At 47.0% G+C, this 20,292-nt stretch overlaps 1 protein-coding gene across 7 annotated transcripts in view; it reads left to right on the top strand.

Moving 5' to 3' along the window:
• ZNF592 (zinc finger protein 592) overlaps window positions 1–20,292 on the top strand; it is a 47,250-nt gene that overhangs the window by 5,716 nt on the left and 21,242 nt on the right. For 2 of the 7 annotated variants that reach the window (XM_045899337.3, XM_045899336.3), the window contains exons 2-3: window positions 7,088–7,196; window positions 11,627–11,710. Coding sequence is in view for 1 of the 7 variants with exons in the window: in XM_064569839.1 (XP_064425909.1) it covers window positions 7,109–7,118; window positions 11,627–11,710; window positions 19,559–19,649 (185 nt within the window). In the remaining 6 variants the exon portion in view is untranslated. Of the gene's footprint in view, window positions 1–7,087; window positions 7,197–11,626; window positions 11,711–19,558; window positions 19,650–20,292 lie in introns of all 7 variants that reach the window. The other 5 variants (XM_064569839.1, XM_054513284.2, XM_064569841.1 and 2 more) reach the window with 5 other exon arrangements.

Genomic DNA, 20,292 nt, shown 5'->3' with positions numbered 1-20,292 from the left:
CTCCCCTTACTGTGAGATCTCCTTCCCTCTGAGTGGTGGGATTGGGTGGTTTTTACTTTTGCTTATATGTTTGCCTGTCAGTTGAATTTTCTCAAGGTTTGTATATCATCTTTACAAAAAACAAATAACCAGGGAGTCTATTTTCCTTTTGGAGGTAAACTTGAATGCCCTAAGGCAAAAACTCAAACTTTGCAGAAATATGTCCCCACGGAAGAGCCCTGGTGTCGGAGCTGGCCACCCCTCCTGGTCACTCAGGGGAAGATGCCTTTGTTAGGTGTGAGGTGAGTTAGGCTAGGACCTCTGACTGGACCGGTCCTTGAATTCAGAGGTCCCGGGATGCACCATCTGGGAGGGGTGATTAGAGTGCGACTTGGCTTCTAGCTTCATTTGGTGGGTGTTTTCTTTAAGAGTGCTTTTAAAGAAATCACTCCTTCTGGGTGTGGCCTCTGGCCTTCACCCGTGGACCACAGGCTCAGTCTCTTGCACGTCAACGTGGGGGATGCTGGAGGCCTTGGTGTTACAACCTGGGGGTCATGGGACTGTAAAGAGAGGGGTTCCTGTGCATAAGCCTCACATGCATTCCTAGGATTTCCCTCCTTCTGGGGGTTCAGCTCATTCTGAGTGTGAGGCGGGAGGGGGTGGCTACTTTTTTCTCATTTTCATCCAGTCTTGGGGCAAAGGAACATCTTACCCACACTGCCCTTGGCAATCTGGAGTTGAACATGAGCCAGTGGAGTGGGCTCTGGTTTGCTGCATTATACAGCATCCTACTCCTATCTTCCAATTCAGCTCCTGAAGTTGAAGTTGTTCCTTAGCAAGCCAAAGGGCAGAGTGAGACCCGAGAGAGAGGTTTTGAAGACAGGTGTCCATTGTAACTGCAAGCCTCTCAGGGCTATTCTCGGGCCTGAAAACACATCTGAGGCAGAGGTTTGGCATTTTCAGAGGAGAAGGGAGCCCAGGGGTGAGCAGTGAGCAGCTGTTCAGATTCCTCTGGGGCTTGGCCCAGCCGAGGCTCTGGTCTGTATGGGCAAGGGCTGCTCTCTGCCTTGCCTTGTTGGACAGACTCTCCAGGCCCGAGCTGAACTGGCTGAGGTTGTAAAAACTGCTTCACTGTCTGAGACTTCATAAAGGCTATAAATCTTCAGACCCTTAAAAATATTAGATGTGTGATTAATTCTACCGTTATTCTTAATTAGAATGTTTACTTGTATTTAATATCCCATGGAGCCTTTTTGCAACTGGGCCATCACTGATCAGGAATCGACAGTTGCTTATGAAAGGCCTAGCCTGGGCCCAACCCAGAGCTGGGTGCTCTGTGGAGCATAAAAGAATCATGTGAGATGAACTTTGCCCTCAAGGAGTTCCCCCACTGAAAGCAATTAGAGAACAATTTGCTGCCAGACCAGACATGTCTTAAGGGGGCTCTTCTTGCTGAGGGTAGTGGTTACTTTCACATGGGTCACACCTCTGAGATGGCGGGCGTTGCCGCTGGGGAACATTCTCTGGTACCCAAAATGGATTGAATGGCCCTTTGGGAGGAGGGAGGTGGTGGCAATGATGTAATCTCATCTTTCATTTCTTCACTTGTCTCCCCATGCCACTGTTTCTCCAAGCCCCTGAACCCGTTAGGAGAAGGTAGCCAGCGACCCACAAAATAAGAACCCAGTGCCTATCATTCCACCATTCTAGCTCCGGTTCTCTGCGTCTAAGGCTTTCGCGTTTCCACTTAGACTCCCCTTTTAAAATATTTACACCCCCCTGGGAGAGGTCAGACTCTTAGCAGTTCATCACTAAATAGTAGCTTTAATTACCAAGAATTAATTAAGTCAACTGAGAGAAAGACTGGGGCCCAGGCAGGCACTTGGGGGCAAGAGTATCTGAAGGGACACACTCCTGCAGGGCAGGAGAGAAGTGAGGGCAGCAGAAGAAACTTTGATGCACATTAGTTGCTGCAGGCAGGTCCTGCTAACTCTGGGGTCGCCCTCGCAGTCCTGCTGGCTGGGGCCTGGGTGCAGCATGGGCACAGTCCTAGCCCTGGCCCAGTGGGCTTTGAGGCTTTGAGGCAGAGGTGGAATTTCGGCTGACTCTTAAAAGGTTGGGAAGGGGTGTGTGTGTGTGTGTGTGTGTGTGTGTGTGTGTGTGTGTGTGTCCCTCTTCATTTCAAAAATAACATATGCTTACTTTGGAAAATTTTGGAACATTCAAGAAGAAAAATCCCTCCCTAATTTTATACCTCGTGATAGAGGGCTGAAGTGCATAGGCAGAGGGGAGTGATTCTTGGACAGCGTAAGTTAGAGGGTGTCAGTCCTCTCAAGTCCTCCTGAAGCCTTCTGTCAATGAGTAAACATCAGTCCTTGTGGTGGCCCTCCATTATCTGCTTCCTACCCCATCTCCTCTGACTCCTTCTACTCCGGGTTGGGTTCTTTGAGCGCTTTCCTGTTTGCTCTTCCCTCTGCCTGAAACCTCTACTCCCCCATGTTCACATGGCTTGCTCTCTCACTTGCATCAGAATTGAAAAAGTAGTCACCCCAATTTCTGATTTCAGTTGAGAAGCTCCTGTTGAGGAAAGCTCTATGACTTGTCCTGAATCTCTATGACTTGTCCTGAATCTGTGTGTCTCCATCCAGTGGAATGTCCGCACCATAGGGGCGGGGACCTGGCCCATAGTAGGTGCTCAGTCACTGAGTGAATGAATGGAGGTGCATGCGTGAGTGCAGGGTGTGTGTTTGTGGCAATGGAGGGGGAAAGGACAGTGGCTAGGAGCTGGTGGGGCAAGAATGGGTGTGGATGGTGTGGAGAGCGGGGACGACCTTGGCAGGAACGGAGATTGGAGACATGGTCCAGTGTGTTCCAGTTGCTACAATCTTACCTCTTACTGGTGCATTGAAGGGGGAGGCAGTGATTTGGTCTTTGAGGCAGGTGAAGAAGCACCTGCGGAAATATAAAATCAGTGGACTTGGTCTAGGTCTAGAGCATGGAAGTTCTCAAAAGCCTGGCCCGAGGGTGGGAGCTGTGGTAGGTGATAGGAAACCACTTTAGGGTTTTGAGAAAAGTGAGTGACTTGATGAAAGTGGTGTTTGGGGGAGACTGGTCTCCAGGAGATACGAGGATGACCGTGGGGGAGAGACTGAGGTGGGGAGGAGAGAGGCAACAAGGATGTGGAACAGAGGACATGAGTGAGACTGGGTCGTGGCAGGATGCTCCCCAACTTCTGTGTGGCTACCTCGACAGAGGCTTCTAGCACTCCCAACTTGGTAGAGCTCAAGTATTGTCTGTGGCTTCCAATAAGTTTTGGAGGCAGGTGGGGTGTAAGTGGGAGAAAGGGGAAAGGAAGGGTTCTCCTTAGGTTTATTAGGTTGGTGGGTCTGGTGGTAAGCGTGTGGTCGTATCCTGCACTGGGCCTGTGTTCACAGACTGTAACCCAGGATCAGAGCCTTTCTCTTCTTTCTGGCCTGCTGAAAACTGTTCCCTGACTGAAAGTAGCTGTCAGTGCTCTGGATTTTCTTTTGAACCTACACACATACCAGGACAGTATCTGAAATCCATTTGTTTGATCACCTTCTTTTTTTTTTTTTAAGATTTTATTTACTTATTTGAGAGAGAAAGAGTGCAGGAGCAGAGGGAGAGGGAGAAGCAGAGTCCCTGCTGAGCAGGGAGCCCGATGCGGGGCTCGATCCCAGGACCCTGGGATCATGACCTGAGCCGAAGGCAGACGCCCAACTGACTGAGCCACCCGGGCACCCCTGATCACCTTCTTTCAACTTCATTTTCTGTCTCCATAGTTTTATCTGTTTCTCAAAACAAATTGTCTTTGACTCACAAACCCATTTGGATTCGGTTAATTGACTGGAAATACTTATTTCTAAATGGTTTCTGTTTCATTAGGCTTCTAGCCTGTTTTTAAAAAGGCTTTTGCCAAGATGAGATCAGTGGAGCAGTGATTTGGGTATAATCAGCTTCTTCCTTGTGATCTTTTGGTACAAGCTATGTGTTGAGATTGGTGTTTCTGATGTATTCATTCCTAGAATAAGTATTTGAGTGTTTGCTGTGTGCCAGGCACTATTTTAGGCACTAGACCAAATCCACTGATTTTATATTTCCGCAGGTGCTTCTTCACCTGCCTCCAAGACCAAATCACTGCCTTCCCTTTTAGGGAATATAACAGGAAACAAAAATCTTAACCTTCATGGAACTCATATTCTAGTATGTAGGCTTATAGATAACAAGCAAAATATAAAGTATGGTGGAGAAAACCAAAGCAGGGATGGAGGATAGGAAGGTTTGGTGGGGAGGCAGATTTTCTATTTTAAATATGGAAGTTAGGGAAGTTTCACTGATAAAAAGACATTTAAGCAGAGATCTGCAGGAGAGAGGGAGCCATGTAGATATCTGAGGGAAGGGCCCTCGGGGTGGAGAGAAGAGCATGAGACAAAGTCCTCGAAGCAAGAGAAAGCTTGAGGAGTTTTGGGAACAGCAAGGAGGTCAGTGTGGCGGGGGCCAGAGTGAGACGGGGGAACTACAGGAGAGGAGGCCTGGGCTTGTAAGTCCTGGTGGGGACCCGAATGAGATGGGAAGCCCCCCCGGTAGCTCTGCTCTGCCTCCTTCCTGGAAGGGTTGCCTTCGAGGCCGGCCATGCCGAGGGGCTTCTGCAGCGACTTTTGGGTGAGAGTGGGCATGGGACTCTGAATCATCTGGGAGCCTCTCTTGGGCCAGCTGCTTGGGCCATCCAAGACTCCGGGGCCACCTGGAGCACAGGTGCCATTTCTGGGACTCGTTCAGTGCCAATACCATTGTTCCATAACCAGCAGGTAACTGTCACAGCTTCAGATGCCTGGGTTCACCCCACTGCTATGTAGTCAGTTTCCAGGGAGGCCCAGGAGTCTGCATGGTTAGCAAGATTTTTGGGTAATTTTTGAGGCCAGTGGTCCCTAGACCACACTTTGGTCTATAGACCATGGTTCTCAGCCCCAGAAATACCCATCACCTGTGGTGGTTTTAAAAAAATGCCTGCCCCCCCCCCCCCCCCAAAGAGTCTGATTTAATTGGTCTGAGGTGGGGTTAGGCGTTAGTACTGCTCCCGAACTCTTCCTAATGTACATCCAGGACTAGGATCACTCATCTGAGGATTAAATAAGCCTTGTACCCGGTACTATGGGGACGTTTGAATGGGTAACTGTGAGTAAGAGACTTCATTCAGCCCCTCTGGGAAGGCTAAGGCAGGGCTGGTCACCTTGCCAGGAATAACAGGCATCTTTCATGTAACATTTATGTGCTTTATCTCATTTGACTTCCTCACTTCTCTGGGCCTCCGTTTCCTTGCTCGTAGAGTGAGTGGCTTAAATTTAATGGTTTCCTAGAGTCTCTTTGGCTCTGACAGTTCTTCATCTTTCTGGTGTTGGAAGAATCTCTAAGTCAGAACAGCGTTCTAGGACACTGTTTACTGATGTTGGTCTTAGAACACCCTAAGGTACGTCATACTATGGCAAGGGCTGTAATGAGTGTCTCAATAGCAAATTGAAGGAAGATGTGGGCCATCTCCAGTAGCAGCCCGGGAAGAGGAGGGTGTTGGAAACCTGAAGTGTGTACCATCGGGCCTCCCGGTTCAGAGCTCCTAATGGAACCCCTAGCTTGGTCCTCAGAGGCAGGTGGGAGCCTGGGCATTCGTCTTGGCTCTGCCACTCACTGGGGCGAGTTCCTTGCGAAGTGGGAATCGTGTTTTATAAAATGTAAAGCTTCTGTAAACCCAAGCATGGTAGGGTGGCCGGGGAGAAGCAGGCAGCCTGGGTCAGCGAAGCCCGATGCTCAGGTTTGCCAGCCCCTCTCTGCAGCCAAGCCGTCTTATTGGGGACAAGAGGCAGTTTGAATAACCTGACGGAATCCAGTGGCTGCAGGAACTAAGGTTAACCTGGAATAAATAACCAGGCACATTCTGGAGCACCTCAGAACTAACTCACCCAGGACATCAGATGTAAAACACCCCTCTGCCTGGCACCTGGGTCTCTGATTTTTGTCCTCATTGGGACAGCACGGTGTCTGGTTCTTAGTTTGTGTTTTGAAATGTGATGGTCCAGTAAGAAGAAGAGAAAGTTTAGGGGAAAGCAGTTTTTCTTTTTCTCTTCTGTAGAATTGGGATAATGAGTTTCCTTCCCTTCCCTTTAAAATTTTTCCATTCATACTGTCTCTATCTGTATTTTGAATCCAAACTAAATGCTGGTCTCTCTAAGTTAAGACAGAAATGAAGTCAAATGAGGGAATGCAGAATTAGAGTAAGCGTGAGCAGAATTTGAAATGTGCCTTTTCAGTCCATCATTTTTGGGCACACAGACCTGATGGGCCATTAACCAGTTTCTCCGTGCTGGCCAATTAAACCCGAATCTTGGGGGCGCTGTGGCCAAGCAGGAGTAGTTTTCCAAAGTTCCTGAGGTGATGCGGGTGCTCAGCTACAGTGAAGATCACCTAGTTTTAAAAAATGGGTTCTGCCAGCTTTTCTGTATCTTCTTTCATTCTTATCCCCTGCTCAGTGCTTGTCCCTTTCCTGTCTCCCCTCATGTGACTTTCCCCAGCTTACCCGGCCCTCTGCTTCCTTTGCTTCAGCAGGCCTCCTGAGCTGTGTGGAGGGCAACCTAGTCTCTGTCCCCTATGCATGCTTCCAACCAGCCTGACATTTAGGGATTCAGCAGTCTGCTGGAAAACTAGGAGGTAAAGCCTGCTGGCTACTGAGGTTGGTGGCATAATGCTTAACACATGCGTTTGCTATGTTGAAGGCAGTGTTGTAAGAACTTTACAAATATTAAATCATTGAATCCCTACAACAGCCCCATTTTACACATGGAGAAACAGACGCAGAGGTGAAGAAAGATCCGTAAGGTCAAATGGCTAGCGAGTAGTGGAGCTGGGATTTGAACCACCACACCATGACAGGGAGGGGGAGATGTTCTGGGGCCTTGAATGTGGGGCTTTGATTTTGTGTTTGGAGATTTTCTCAGGGTCTGACGTGTACTTTTATTATTGTGATTTTTACGTTAACTTACTTAGACATTTACCTGCAGGCCTATTAAAAAATGTTTTATTTTTCTTCTTTCCTTAGGTGGTGTTTGGAAACTAGACCATGTGCCTAGGTAGATGTCATTCCTTTCTCCATAGCTCTACACCCCCAGCAACGCTCACCACACCCTTGTTTTGAGAACCTCTCTGAGGTATGATGTCTAGGCTGACCTGAGCTGGCCTTGAGACACAAGTGATGTCTTTATGTTCCTTGGTGCCTTTTTTTTTTTTAATTGTGGCAAAATATACATAACAAAATTGACCATTTTAAGCATTTTTAAGTGTATTGTTCAGTGGCCCAGTTCAGTACATGCATAGTTGTACAATCATCACCGCCATCCAGAATCTTTTCATCACCCCAAACTGACACTCTGTACCCATCAAACACTAACTCCCTATCCTTTCTCCCCCTTAACCCCTGGTAACCACTGTTATGCTTTCTTACTCTCTGCATTTGACCCCCCCAGGTACCTGGATTCCTAGGTGGAATCATACAGTATTTGTCCTTTACACCTGGCGTATTTCACTCAGCATAATGTCCTCAAGGCTCATCCATGCTGTAGCGTGTATTGGACCTTTGTCCTTGTTTAAGGCTGAATAATATTCCATTGTTTATTTGTATCACATTTTGTTTATCCATTCATCTGTGGATGGACACTTGGGTTGCTTTCATCTTTTGGGTATTATGAATAATGCTACTATGAACATGTGTATAAAAAGTACTCTTTGAGACCCTGCTTTCAGTTCTTTTGGGTATATACCCAGAAGTGAAATTGCTAGATCAGATGGTGATTGTAGGTTTAATTTTCTTTAGGAACTCCCATACTGTTTTCCATAGTGGCTGCACCATGTTATGTTCCTACCAATAGTGCACAGGATTCTGATTTCTCCACATCTTCACCAACACTTGTGATTTTCTGGGGTGGTGTTGTTGTTGTTTATAATAGCTATCCTAATGGGTGTGACCTTGGTGGTTCTCTAGTTGGACTCACAGAAGCCACTAACCAAGGGTCCAGCCCCGAGAGTGCTGAAATATACACATGTAGAGAAAATAATGGGATAAACCCCCATGTACTCCTCACCCACATCCAATAGTTACTAATTCGTGGCTAATCTTGTTTCACTTATAAACACCCTTCTTGATCTCTTCCTCCTGCTTAGTGTCATTTTGAGGCAAATCCCAAACATCACATCATTTTTATTATTTATTTATTTTTAAAGATTTTATTTATTCATTTGAGAAAGGGAGAGTGAGTGCAAGGCAGGGGAGGGGCAGAGGTAGAGGGAGAGAATCTCAAGCAGATGCCATGCTGACCGTGAAGTCCAACACCAGACTCGATCTCATGATCCTGAGATCATGACCTGAGCTGAAACCGAGAGTCGGACACTTAACTAACTGACTGAGCCACCCAGGCACCCCAATATCATTTTATCTGTAAATATTTTACTTTGTGTCTTAAAAAGATAAGCAATTTTAATATTCCATTTTGTCTGATGGTAGAAGGGCACATGGGGTGTTTCTTTAGATTCCTTATTCCCTGTCATGCCCTTGGGCACACAGGCGGACCCCTGGATGTTGGATCTGTTGCCATACCCTGTGGTTGGTGAAAAGCCGCCTTGGCTGGTGCCTTGCTTCCCTGAAGGAGGCTGACTGCCCTTAGGGCTGAGTAGCCAGGCTGAGAGAGGCCACCCAATCTCTGTTGAGAGGGGAAAGAGAGAAGAGGGAGGAAGAAGGGGTGAGGAAGAACATGTGTATGTGAGATAGAGTGATGTCAGGGAACCACAGGGTACCCTAAGAGTAATAGCATGTTCCCTGCCCTCCCTCCCCAAACCTTTTGATTTTGGAATCTTTGGCACGTAGTTTGCCAGTGGTAGGTGAGAGCAGTGACACAGAGCCACCAAACACATGGGTACCAGACATGAGGAAAAAGCAATCCTGTGGAATGGCTACTTTTTCTTTTCTGGGGCCCTTTTGTTCAGAGAGTGGAGGCTTGGTTCCCAGCAGGTCTGAAGCTACTGGCTTTTTGCTTAAATTTGGGTGTCTCTACTACCAGGAGATGATGATTTTATAAAACTCCGTGGGAGGGACTCCTTGAGGATGCTGTGTGAACAAAGAGGAGTCCTGCCCCTCTTTCTTCTTAGTCTCTGGGTTCTGTTCCTTTCTAACAAAATGCAGTGCCCAGTGAGTACTAAGGTCTGTTTGCAAGTAAGGAAAGGGAAAGGGGGGTGCCGGTTACAGAGTATCAGTTTTTGTCTCGGTTCTCAGCTCTGTTTAAACTTTGTTGCTCATACCTAGTTTCCCTGTGTATCCTCTCAGTCAGCTGGCCAGTGCCGCCTAATCCCAGCTCCCTCCTCTTTTATCCCCTCTTCTTTTTATCTTTAAAAATAACAGCTTTATTGAGATAAAATTCTTATGCCACGCAATTCACCCATTTAAGCACACAATTCAGTGGTTTTTAGCATATTCAGAGTCATATCCCCTCTTCTTAAGACTGAAGACTCCTCTGTGCCCTGCTCTTCCCTGTGGTTCTTGGAGGTAGCCTTCCCTCTCTGCTGGTGTCACATGGATCCCATCCTCAAGACTCAAGACGGATGACCTTATTGTGGGGACATTGGCCAGTCGGCACTTTCCACCGGTCCTGTGTTGAACGTAGCCCTGCAGGAGCCCAGGACGCACAGACAAGTGCTACTAAGCCCCATTACCACGCAAGGTCTCTGTGCTCATAAAAAGTTTTAAAAAGTGAAACACAAATTATGTTGCAAACTTGCCAACTGCTTTACTAGTAATAAACCTGCTTAGGAATCTGTGACTATCCTTGAGCAAACTTAGTTCTGGACAGGTGAGCCTGTCAACCCATCCCCCCTTTCTAATGGTGGATTACCTTTTAATAAACACACCGGAGCTTATACAGAGACAGTGGAGACATGAGCAATTACATAACATGTCAGGTGGTGGGAAGGGCTTTGAAGAGAAGGCAAGTAAAGGACTGAGATTGACGGTGAGGGTGGGTGGGGATTGGCATGTTACATACACCGGTCATGGAAGGCTCCTGACAAAGGGACATTGAGTAAAGACCTGCTGGCAGCAATGCGTGAGCCCCTGGAGATCTGAGGGGAAGGACATTCCAAGCAGAGGGAACAGTAGACTCAAAGGCTCTGAGCAGGGGCACGCTTGAGGAACAGGGTGGAGGCCTGTGCCCGCCCGGAGCCGCCTGGATGACAGAGAGAGGTGTGGGAGATGGAGGCCATGGAGGCCTCCCTGCACGAAGGCTGGAGTTCACCCTGCAGGAGATGGGGCCGTGTTCGAGGAGAGGAGTGTGATCTGATGGGTGTTTTAAGAGTAGCGCTCTGGCTGCTGTGTTGAGAATGAGCAGCAGAGGCAAGGGTGACAAGCTTTTGCGGGGACCCAGGAGAGAGATGACAATGGTTGGAGGCGGTGGGAAATGGTTACATTTGGAGATATTTTGAAGGAGCACTTGACAGGATTTGCTCTTGGGTTGGAATTAGGGTATAATGGCAAGAAAGCACTCAGGGATGCCGAGTCTGGCCTAAGCAACTGGAAGGACAGAGTGGTCACCTGCTGCAGGGGGAAATCGAGAGACTCCGGACATAACTAAGTTTGAGATGCCTATCCAAGTAGAAACCACATCTAAAATCGAGGGGATACCAATTCAATAATTTAGGGAGTACCTGTAAGTGGGGCTTATGACATAGCAGAAGAGAGGGTAGTTTACTGAAATAACTACAACAAAAGTAAAAATTATGCCCCGGGAGGAATAAGGCAATCAAAAGGGAGCAGAAAGGAGCACACCGAGGTGACCCCGGCCAGAGAAAGTCCCGTTCCCTTCCTTGCCTGTAGGAAGCCAGTGTCCTTGATGAGCCGTCTGTGGCACCCCCAGTTGTGTGGCTGCCGGGTGTTTGCATTGGGTTGTGTGGGGGGCACTCGAGAGCAGGGCTGGGCCTTCTCTTCGTGGCCTCCATGCCAGGCATATCTTGGCATCTGGTAAATGTTTGATTGATGAGCAAACCACCCACCTCCCTCCCTCCCTCCCTCCTTCTCTCCTTCTCTTTCTTCCTTCAATATTTTTTTTTAAAGATTTTTTTATTTATTTGACAGAGAGAGAGAGAGCACAAGCAAGGGAAGCAACAGGCAGAAGGAGAAGCAGGCTCCCCGCTGAGCAGGGAGCCTGATGTGGGGCTCAATCCCAGGACCCTGGGATCACGACCTGAGCCGAAGGCAGACAATTAACTAACTGAGCCACCCAGGCACCCCTCAATATTTTTTTTCCTAAGATTTTATTTTTAAGTAATCCCTACACCCAATGTGGGCTCGAACTCACAACGCTGAGATCAAGAGTCACATGCTCCACTGACTGAGCCAGGTGCCCCCGACCCTCTCCTTTCTGAGCCCAAGTTCTCCAGGTGTAAAATGAAGAGGTTGGACTAGGCCAGTGCACTGGAATCAACGGGGAGGCTTTAAAAAAAATGCAGGGATCCCTCCCAGACTGGTTGAATCTCAGTTCCCTAGTAGGAGCCTGGGGTTCTGTGTTCGAAAGTCACCCCCCATGTTGTTCTTTTGCAGTCAGTCCAGGAGCAGTCTGCAGACGTGTATTTGGAAGCCACTGGACCAGATCATTTCTGAGGTCCCCTTCAGCTCTAACATCCTGTGAGTCTTTTTAGAATGTTTGCGATGTAATTCTCTTCCTGGGAAGTGGGGTTTTTGCTTGGGGTGGAAGGGCCTGGAGGGGGAGAGAAGATGCTGTCTCTGGGGGCGAAGGGCACCTTGGGCAGGACAAACAGGGGCAGGTGTGCCAGCCGGGGTTTGGGGAGGCATTGAAGAACGGTCCTGGGAGGGACCCTTGGGGAGGGACCTGTGAATAGTGAGAGCTTACTTGCCCTTGGGAACCACATGTGTTAGGTCTCAGAAATAGAGGTAAAGGACATGACCCCAACTTTGGAGAGGCTTACAGGCTGATGAGAAAACTCAGGATCCCGTCCCACTGTGGGAATCGCTGCTGTAGCGGAAGTGGGGGCGGAGGAGGAGGGCAGGGGACTGGTGTCTCGGCACTCAGAGAAGGCATGCGGAGAAGGGGGCCCTGGAGCAGAAGCTTGGGGCCGAGGAGGAGCTCTCAGGCAGATCTGTGTTGGGAGCCAATGGGGTGCGGTATCAGGTATTCTGTAGTCAGGGGGAACAGCCCAGGCCCTGACACACAGGAAGTCTATGAGAGTCGCCAGTGAGTGAAAGGCACCTGGGGAAGTGGCTGGAGGGGTGGGCAGAGACCGGAGGGGAACGGGCTCTCCACGCTGGCTGGAGACGTGGAGCTATCTCCCGAAGGGGACGGGCATCTTGAGGAGGACGTCTCTGTGACCAGATAGATGTTTTACAGCAACTACTGTGGCAGAGGGTGCATTGGAGGGGGCTAAGACCAGACGGAGGAGGAGACAAGCAGAAAGCTTTGCTGTTTTGCCCGGGTCCAGCGTCCACTGGGGCACCTGCTTTCTTGTACTGCTGAGTGTCTCTTTGGGCTGCCCTTTGTTGACTGTTAGAGTACCAGGTGCCTTGTGACATGAAGCACCGGCTGCTGACCGGCTCAGAACACCTGTGCCCTGGGGCCCCTGAGACCCACAAGCAGGCCTCAGGTGTGTACTCAGGAGGGCAGTGCCAGGCGTATGGGAGAGAGTCCGCTTGTCCACTTTAGGAGTTAAGTTTTATGTAGAAATCCATAGTTGTAGGCCAATTTGCCCAGCCATTGTAGCCTGGCCTGTTCAAGGACTCAGAGATCCTTCAAGTTCGTCTAATTTTACATGATAAACAGAAGCGGGCCCAAGACCTTCTCATGGGTACTTGCTGACAGCGTCATGGCGAAAGCCCTTCCTGGGCTTCCCCGGTTCTCACTCTTCTTGCTCTGCTGTTCCTGGCCTGGGGCTTCGTTCTGGGTCTTTCCCCATGTCATTTGATTTCACGGAGCTCCCTTCTCTACACCCATGGGCTCAATGTCTTTCTCTCATTGCTCAGCCAGAGTCCAGCTAAAGCTCCTGTGAGTAATGGCAGCAGCAGCTTGCTCTCACGCCTGCTCGCTTGCTTGCTCCTTCTTTCCCCTTGCCTAGCTCCCATTCCTGGGACAGAAGGTCCCCCCTCTGGCCACCAGCTCAGGCATTTTCTTCCACTCTCAGCTTCTTCTAAGTAAGCATATGTGCTCACTCGCTCGCTCTGCCTGTGCATCATACAGCTTGGCTTACTCTTTACTCTATTTTCGCCTGGAATTCTCCTTCTAAAAGAGAAAGCTGAGGGTAACTTCCACTTACCCCTTTGTACACTCTTAACTGGTATAACAATAATTGAACACGTATTATTGAACGAACAGATTATATCAACACGTACGCCATATTCAGTTGTGTGAGGGAGCAGGGTAAAGAGTTCACCCTTGGGTTGTAAAATATACATCCATCCATCCTGCTAGTCTTTAGCCAACAAGCAGTGGCAAATTCAGGAAACTGAATTTTGTGGTTTCCCAGTCCAGTGTTCCTTGAATCTTGCCGCCTTTAACTTTCATTGTATAAATCTGTAACATGTTGTTTGCTTCCTTGTCTTATTAAACAATATACTGAATAGAGATCAGATTTTTCTTAATGTTTTCAGAGTGCCTCTGTCCCCCTGTTGGCCTGTTTCTGAACTTTTATTAATCTGCCGTTACTGAACTTAATATTCTTAAGGGAAACAGATGACCAAGTTTAATGTTATTTGGAATTCAAAGCCTTTGATGCTGAGGGAAAGGAAGCTCATAGGTTTAGTGACAATTCCTTGTTCTTAGTTCCTCAGAGCCTTTTTTTTTTTTAATTTCTAGATTCAAACAAGTGTCGATGTTACTACATTTATATATTTTACCTGTAACAACTTCAGTGTATTTTCTTTTTTTAAAGATTTATTTGAGAGAGAGAGCACATGAGCAGGCAGGGGAGGGGGGCAGGGGCAGAGAGAGAAGCAGACTCCCCACTGAGCAGGGAGTCTGATGTGGGACTTGATCCCAGGACCCTGGGATCATGACCTGAGCCGAAGGCAGATGCTTAACTGATTGAGCCACCCAGGTGCCCGTTCAGTGTATTTTCTAATGGGTAAAGTTATTTCTTACTTGTCTACTTTTATTTCAAACTTCGGAATTCTTCCCTTTCCTCTCTAGTATTTTGAGGTATGAGGTGTGGTGAACAAATGTACATGTCAGTTATCCTCTCCCTCTCCCCTAAACCTTCATCTCTCCAGAATAAAAGAGTTCTAATTTTTAAGCTCTTATTAGAAAGCTCTTCCATGTACTTTATAACTTCAGTCATCTGTTAGGACCTCTTCCTATGCTACTATGTCTTTCTTAAGGTGCAGGGAACCAAAACTGAACAGCACATCCTGCGGTGGACACGGGGTGATTTTGAGTAAGGGCGGGATCACAAGTTGTATTTCATTTCCAGTATTATTTCAGATAATGCCCAGTGTTTTCTGGGCCTTTTGTGATGAAACATGCAGCGTTGGCTGATGGCCAAGCCTCTTTACTGAACAGCGTAGCCTGAGAACCCATTATTCTAAAAGTGTCATTAGGGTTGCTTTTCCCTAAATGTTTCTTCACATTGGCCTCCACTGATGCTCCTTTACCATAATTTCACTCATTCATGTAGCCTCCTGAGAACTCATTGTCTTTTAATTTTGCATTTTGATTTCTGCAGTACTTTTAAGACCATTTGCAGTCTTGAAGGTTTCACTTTATTGCTTGACGGTATGTTTATTGAGTACCTAATGGAGAATGCAGTGATGAATGAGACAGACAAGCCTCTTCCCTCATGAAGCTTACAGCCTAATATTCTGCTAGATCATTGGTTCTCAAGGCATTTTGGATACAAGACCTCCTTTTTAAATTAGTTTTTTTGCAGGCCCTCCTTCAAGAGTGGTATGTATGTATGTATGTATGTAATACATATATATGTATGTATTTATTATGTATTATATATGTATATATTAACCGACTGAGCCACCCAGGCACCCCAGTATTGGTCGTTTTTGTGTTTTTTTTTTTTTTTGAGAATGTGGGGGAGGATCAGAGGGAGAGGGAGAGAGAGAATCCCAAGCAGGCTCCTTGTTGGAGCCCAACATGGGGCTTGATCCCACAACCCTGAGATCATTACCCTAGCCGAAATTAAGAACCGGATACTCAACTGACTGAGCCACCCAGGTGTCCCAATAGTGGTGTTTTTAATGGCTGGTCATCAGGAGCACATATGTGGATACAGTTGGGTCCTCTTATGGGAGGGGAGCTACCATTCTGGGTACTTTATGAAAGTATTAAGCTCGAGTCCAGAACTGGTCCGTGGGTTTAAAACTCTGCTGTTCATGGCTCCCCACAGATGACAATCACACTCTCACACACAGATGCATACAACATGCAGTCACCGAAGTTGTATGGAATTCAGTTTTTTGGTGGAATTTTGACATTTAGAGTCAGTGGAGATTCTGCCTATTAGTTCTACCATAATCCTCTTGTTCCTACCCCCTCAAAGAATTCTCACAGGCTAATTAGGTCTGATGAGGTCCTTTCAGAACTAAGGTGCTCCCTCTACCTCATCTGTTGACATGTTTACTTAAGTGTTTGATAACATTTCTTGGGCAAGTAGTAGATCCTGTAGTAAACAATAGGGATCGATCTATCTATCTATCTATCTATCTATCTATCTATCTATCTATCTATGTATCTGTTTTCAGTGTCCAGATCTTCCTGCAGAGAAGCTCATCAGGAGAGGGCACAGCGCTGCCCGTCAGCCCTGGCGCTGCTCTCTGTGCCCGTGGGGCAGCCTAGGTGGCAGCAGGGGTCGCCCAGGCGACAGGGACTGGGGTGCTGCCTTGCCCAGCGATTAGGCACCTCCAGATCACTTGCTGAGCTCACCATGCCTGGACCTCGTCTGCTCAGATGCTTCAGGGTGCGCTCTGCTGATGCTCTGCAAGGCGAGCCGGCTTTCTAGGCTGGTCTTCGTGGACACAGGGCAGAGGCCAGACCCAGGCTCTGGTCCCAGATGCTGTCCCCTGGCAAAATGGGCAGCGCGGTGTGAGGTGTGCGCTTCCCAGCCTGCAACAGGTTGCAGACACTGGCGTGCTGAAGCTTTTTATTTTGACTACACTTTTTATGCCAGTTAAGTTAGTTCACTGATTTTCTAGCTGGAGGTCCTCTGCTGACTCATGCCGGATGTGCTTTAAGAATCTTATATTAGTGGGCGCCTGGGTGGCTCAGTTGGTTAAGCGACTGCCTTCGGCTCAGGTCGTGATCCTGGAGTCCCGGGATCGAGTCCCGCATCGGGCTCCCTGCTCAGCGGGGAGTCTGCTTCTCCCTCTGACCCTCCTCCCTCTCATGCTCTCTGTCTCTCACTCTCTCTCTCAAATAAATAAATAAAATCTTTAAAAAAAAAAAAAAGAATCCTATATTAGTGATGTTTGGAGTCCTCTGTAAAAAGCTTCTCAAATGTTTTTGGCCTTCCTAATTTCTTCTTCTTCTTCTTATGTATTAAAAATATAATTTAATAAAATTATATAAGCAGTACAACTTGAAAGAGTTTGAATAAATAGTTTGAAAATGCAGATAAAAGAAAGAAAATAATCTCATCTGTTGAGATACTTTTAAGATTTTAGAGTGTTCCTCTAGCCCTTTTCATAAACACTGTATATAATAAAAAGCTTTTGTTTTAAATAGAAATTGTACTGTATATACGCTACAGTATCCTCCCCCCGCCCCCCACTTTGTATCTGGAGCATTTCTCGTAGCTATAAATATTGTGCTACAGTGATGTCTAGTATTTAATTGTGTTAATATACTATAATTTATTGAACCAATTTTCTCTTGTTGGAACTTTGGTTGTGGCTCATTTTTTGTTATGAAATAATTTCGTTATAAATAATTCTGCAGTGATTATCTTTGTCACATGCATCTGTATTTCCTTAGGATAAGTTTCTGGAAGTGGAGTTATTGGGCCTTATGTATGCATTGCTAAATTGCCCTTAAGACAGGGTTCATCAATTTATACTATCTTCAAAATGCTTACTTTGCAGGGGCGCCTGGCTGGCTCCTCGGTTAGGCATCTGACTCTTGATCTCAGCTCAGGTCTTGATCGGAGGGTCGTGAGTTTGAGCCCTGCCTTGGGCTCCATGCTGGACATGAAGCTTACTTAAAAAAAAGAAAGAAAGAGATGGAATGCTTACTTTGCCACATCTCTGCCAATACCAGGAATTATTATTATTTTTAAAAGATTTTATTTATTTATTTGAGAGAGAGCACGAGAGAGAGAGAAAGAGAGTGAGCAAGCACGTGAGCACAAGCAGGGGGAGCGGCAGGCAGAGGGAGGAGCAGACTCCCCGCTGAGCAGGGAGCCCCACGCAGGACTCCATCCCAGGTGCCAAAGGCAGACGCTTAACTGACTGAGCCACCCAGGTGCCCAGGTGCCCCCAGGAATTATTTTTTGAAAACCTTGGTCAATTCGGTAAGCCCCAAATGGCTTCTCATTATTTTAATTTGTATTTCTCTAATTTCTTGTGAGGTAGCAGCTTTTTTTTAATGTATTCACTGTCCACTTGTGTTTCTTTTTTTAATTGTGTGCTGGCCACTTTTGCTCATTTTCCTAGTGGGCTGCTTATCTTTTACTTCCTGCTTCGTAAGGGCCTTCTCTAGAGTAAAGACATTAATGGGAGGAACTGTCACGTTACAGATATTTCTGTTGGTTGGTTGTTTGCGTTTTAACTGTGTGCTGGCAAGTTTTTGATGACTAGAACTTTTTATTGGTGGTCTTTTTCTGTACAGTTTCTTCCTTTGCTTTTATAACGGTACATTTTGATTAATTTCTCTTTTCTACTTATAAACCATGTGATACAAGGTTTAGAGCAAGGTTTAAAGAAATACAAGCAGATACACCATGAGTCCCTTATTCACGGCTATTGATTGCTGCTGTATGAGTAAATAGAAAATAGGACTTGCTCTTTGGCTTTTAAAAGTGTCAGCTTTGGTATTTAAGATCCAAAGGTTAGAGAGGTTTTTCCTGCTGCTGATGTTGAGCTGCCACAGCATTCCCCTGCTCTGATTTTCCTAGCAAAAGATACCTTGCCTTCTCTCAGACCATTCTCAGCCAAGCCCTGAGATTGCCCTGTGTGGAGAGCGTTACTTTCTTCTGCTGTCCTTCGTCTCTGCCGTGAGCTCCCGGACTTCACGTTAGGCGGTAGGAGGCGCCCGCTAATCCTGGCACTCACCACCACCTACTGCCTCTCCTCCCTCACGAGCTTTTCTCAGCCCCTTGAAGAGACCAATCCATTCTGCCCTTCTCCCTCAATCTTTTCCCCCCCAGATTGTAAAAAAAGGGGGGAAGAGGGAAAGAAAGAAACTTACACTGCAGGTATTGCAGAGCCATTTCCTTCTAGTTAGGATCGGCCTGCCTAGCGGTTTACTTGGTTTGGGGATGTTAGTGCTCTCCTGGATAGCCAGCATGTTCCTCTTGCTTATGGGCCCCTGTTTCCAGGAGGCAGTCATTTGTGTCCAGGAACTTGACAACCTGACATCTCATTTCAAAGAGGTATTCTGCCAATTGTATTTAGTTTAGATAATTGGTATTTCACTTTGCGATTCTCTACCATAATTAGCTATATTCCCAGTGGTGGGTGTTTTTCATTTTCTGTGAGAACTCTTAAGCAGACAGATGTGTTTTGCTGGGGGTTGGAAGGGGGGCAAGAAACCAAACCTGCAAGCCTGTTGACCCCAGGGGTTGGTAACAGACACACCTCTGCCCTAGCACCTGCTCCCCTGTGGTTCTTCTTTTGAATTTTGTAGAAGATTTGTTTATTTGAGAGAGAGAGAGAGAGAACCAGGAGTGGGGAGAGGGGCAGAGGGAGAGGGAGAGAGAATCTTCAAGCAGACTCCCTGCTAAGTGCAGAGCCTGACGCAGGGCTGGATCCCAGGACCCTGAGATCGTGTCTGGAGCCTAAATCAAGTCAAATGCTCAACTGACTGAACCATCCAGGTGCCTCTCCCCTGTGGTTCTAAGTGCCCCCCCCTTTATTTATCCCTTTTAAAATTATAAAAGCAATCTATCAGCACAGAAAGAATCTTAAAAAAAATAACCCACTGGTAATCCCACCACCCTGCATAACTATCTTTCTTTTAATCTTGGCTCAAATGCATACTTAGTTTTATATTGTTATAGTCTGACGATGTTTTTTGTATTAGTTTTTTTTAACTAAACACTATAAGTGATTTTTTTTTAAGATTTTTAATTTTGGGGGCGCCTGGGTGGCTCAGTCTTTAAGCGTCTGCCTTTGGCTCAGGTCATGATCCCAGGGTCCTGGGATCGCGTCCCACATCGGGCTCCCTGCCCCGCGGGGAGTCTGCTTCTCCCTCTGCCTCTCCCTTCCCCCTGCTCGTGTTATCTCTCTCCCTCTCTCTCAAATAAGTAAATAAAATCTTTTTTAAAAAAGGAAATTATTAAAAAAAGATTTTTTATTTTTAAGTAAACTCTACCCCAGCATGGGGCTGGAACTCACAAGAGTTGAGAGCAAGAGTTGCGTGCTCTGCTGACAGCCAGCCAGGTGCCTTAGTACTGTAAGTGAGTTTCCATGTTGCTGTGTAAATGTCATAATTAGGATTTTTAATGGCCTCCTAATAGTCTATCAATTATTTAATTATTCCCTGTTCTTGGACATTTAGATTCTCTGTGTGTGTTTGTCTCTCTCTTTTGTGTTGTTGTTGTTTTGTTCTGTTTTGTTTAGAGATTTTATTTATTTATTTGACAGAGAGAGACACAGCGAGAGAGGGAACACAAGCAGGGGGAGTGGGAGAGGGAGAAGCAGGCTTCCTGCGGAGCAGGGAGCCCAATGCGGGGCTCGATCCCAGGACCCTGGGGTCATGACCTGAGCCGAAGGCAGACGCTTAATGACTGAGCCACCCAGGCGCTCCTCTTTTGTGTTGTTTTAATAATGCTGTATACTTTTGTGTATAGCTTTTGGGGGTTTTTGTTCTTAAGATAAGAACATTGGCCTTGGGGTTCCTGGCCCTGAGGATTTGCCACATGTCTGGTTCTGTGGGGCCACTGTACTGCTTTCTGAAAGAGTAGTGTCATTCTGCACCCAGACAGGTTTTCAGTATAAGTGTAGGGCAAGAAATATGCAAGCAAGTGAGGCTTTGGGATGCTGAAGCAGATGGAGGATTCGTGGCTGAACAAGGGAGGTGGTGGGATTTTTCTTCC

This window comes from Mirounga angustirostris, unplaced genomic scaffold (genome assembly GCF_029215605.1).
Source record: "Mirounga angustirostris isolate CCGP_5_RB_7025 unplaced genomic scaffold, mMirAng1.0.hap1 SCAF_9, whole genome shotgun sequence".
NCBI lineage: Eukaryota > Metazoa > Chordata > Mammalia > Carnivora > Phocidae > Mirounga > Mirounga angustirostris.
The sequence above is the reverse complement of the archived record's forward strand: the minus strand, read 5'-3'. Positions and strand labels throughout refer to the sequence as shown.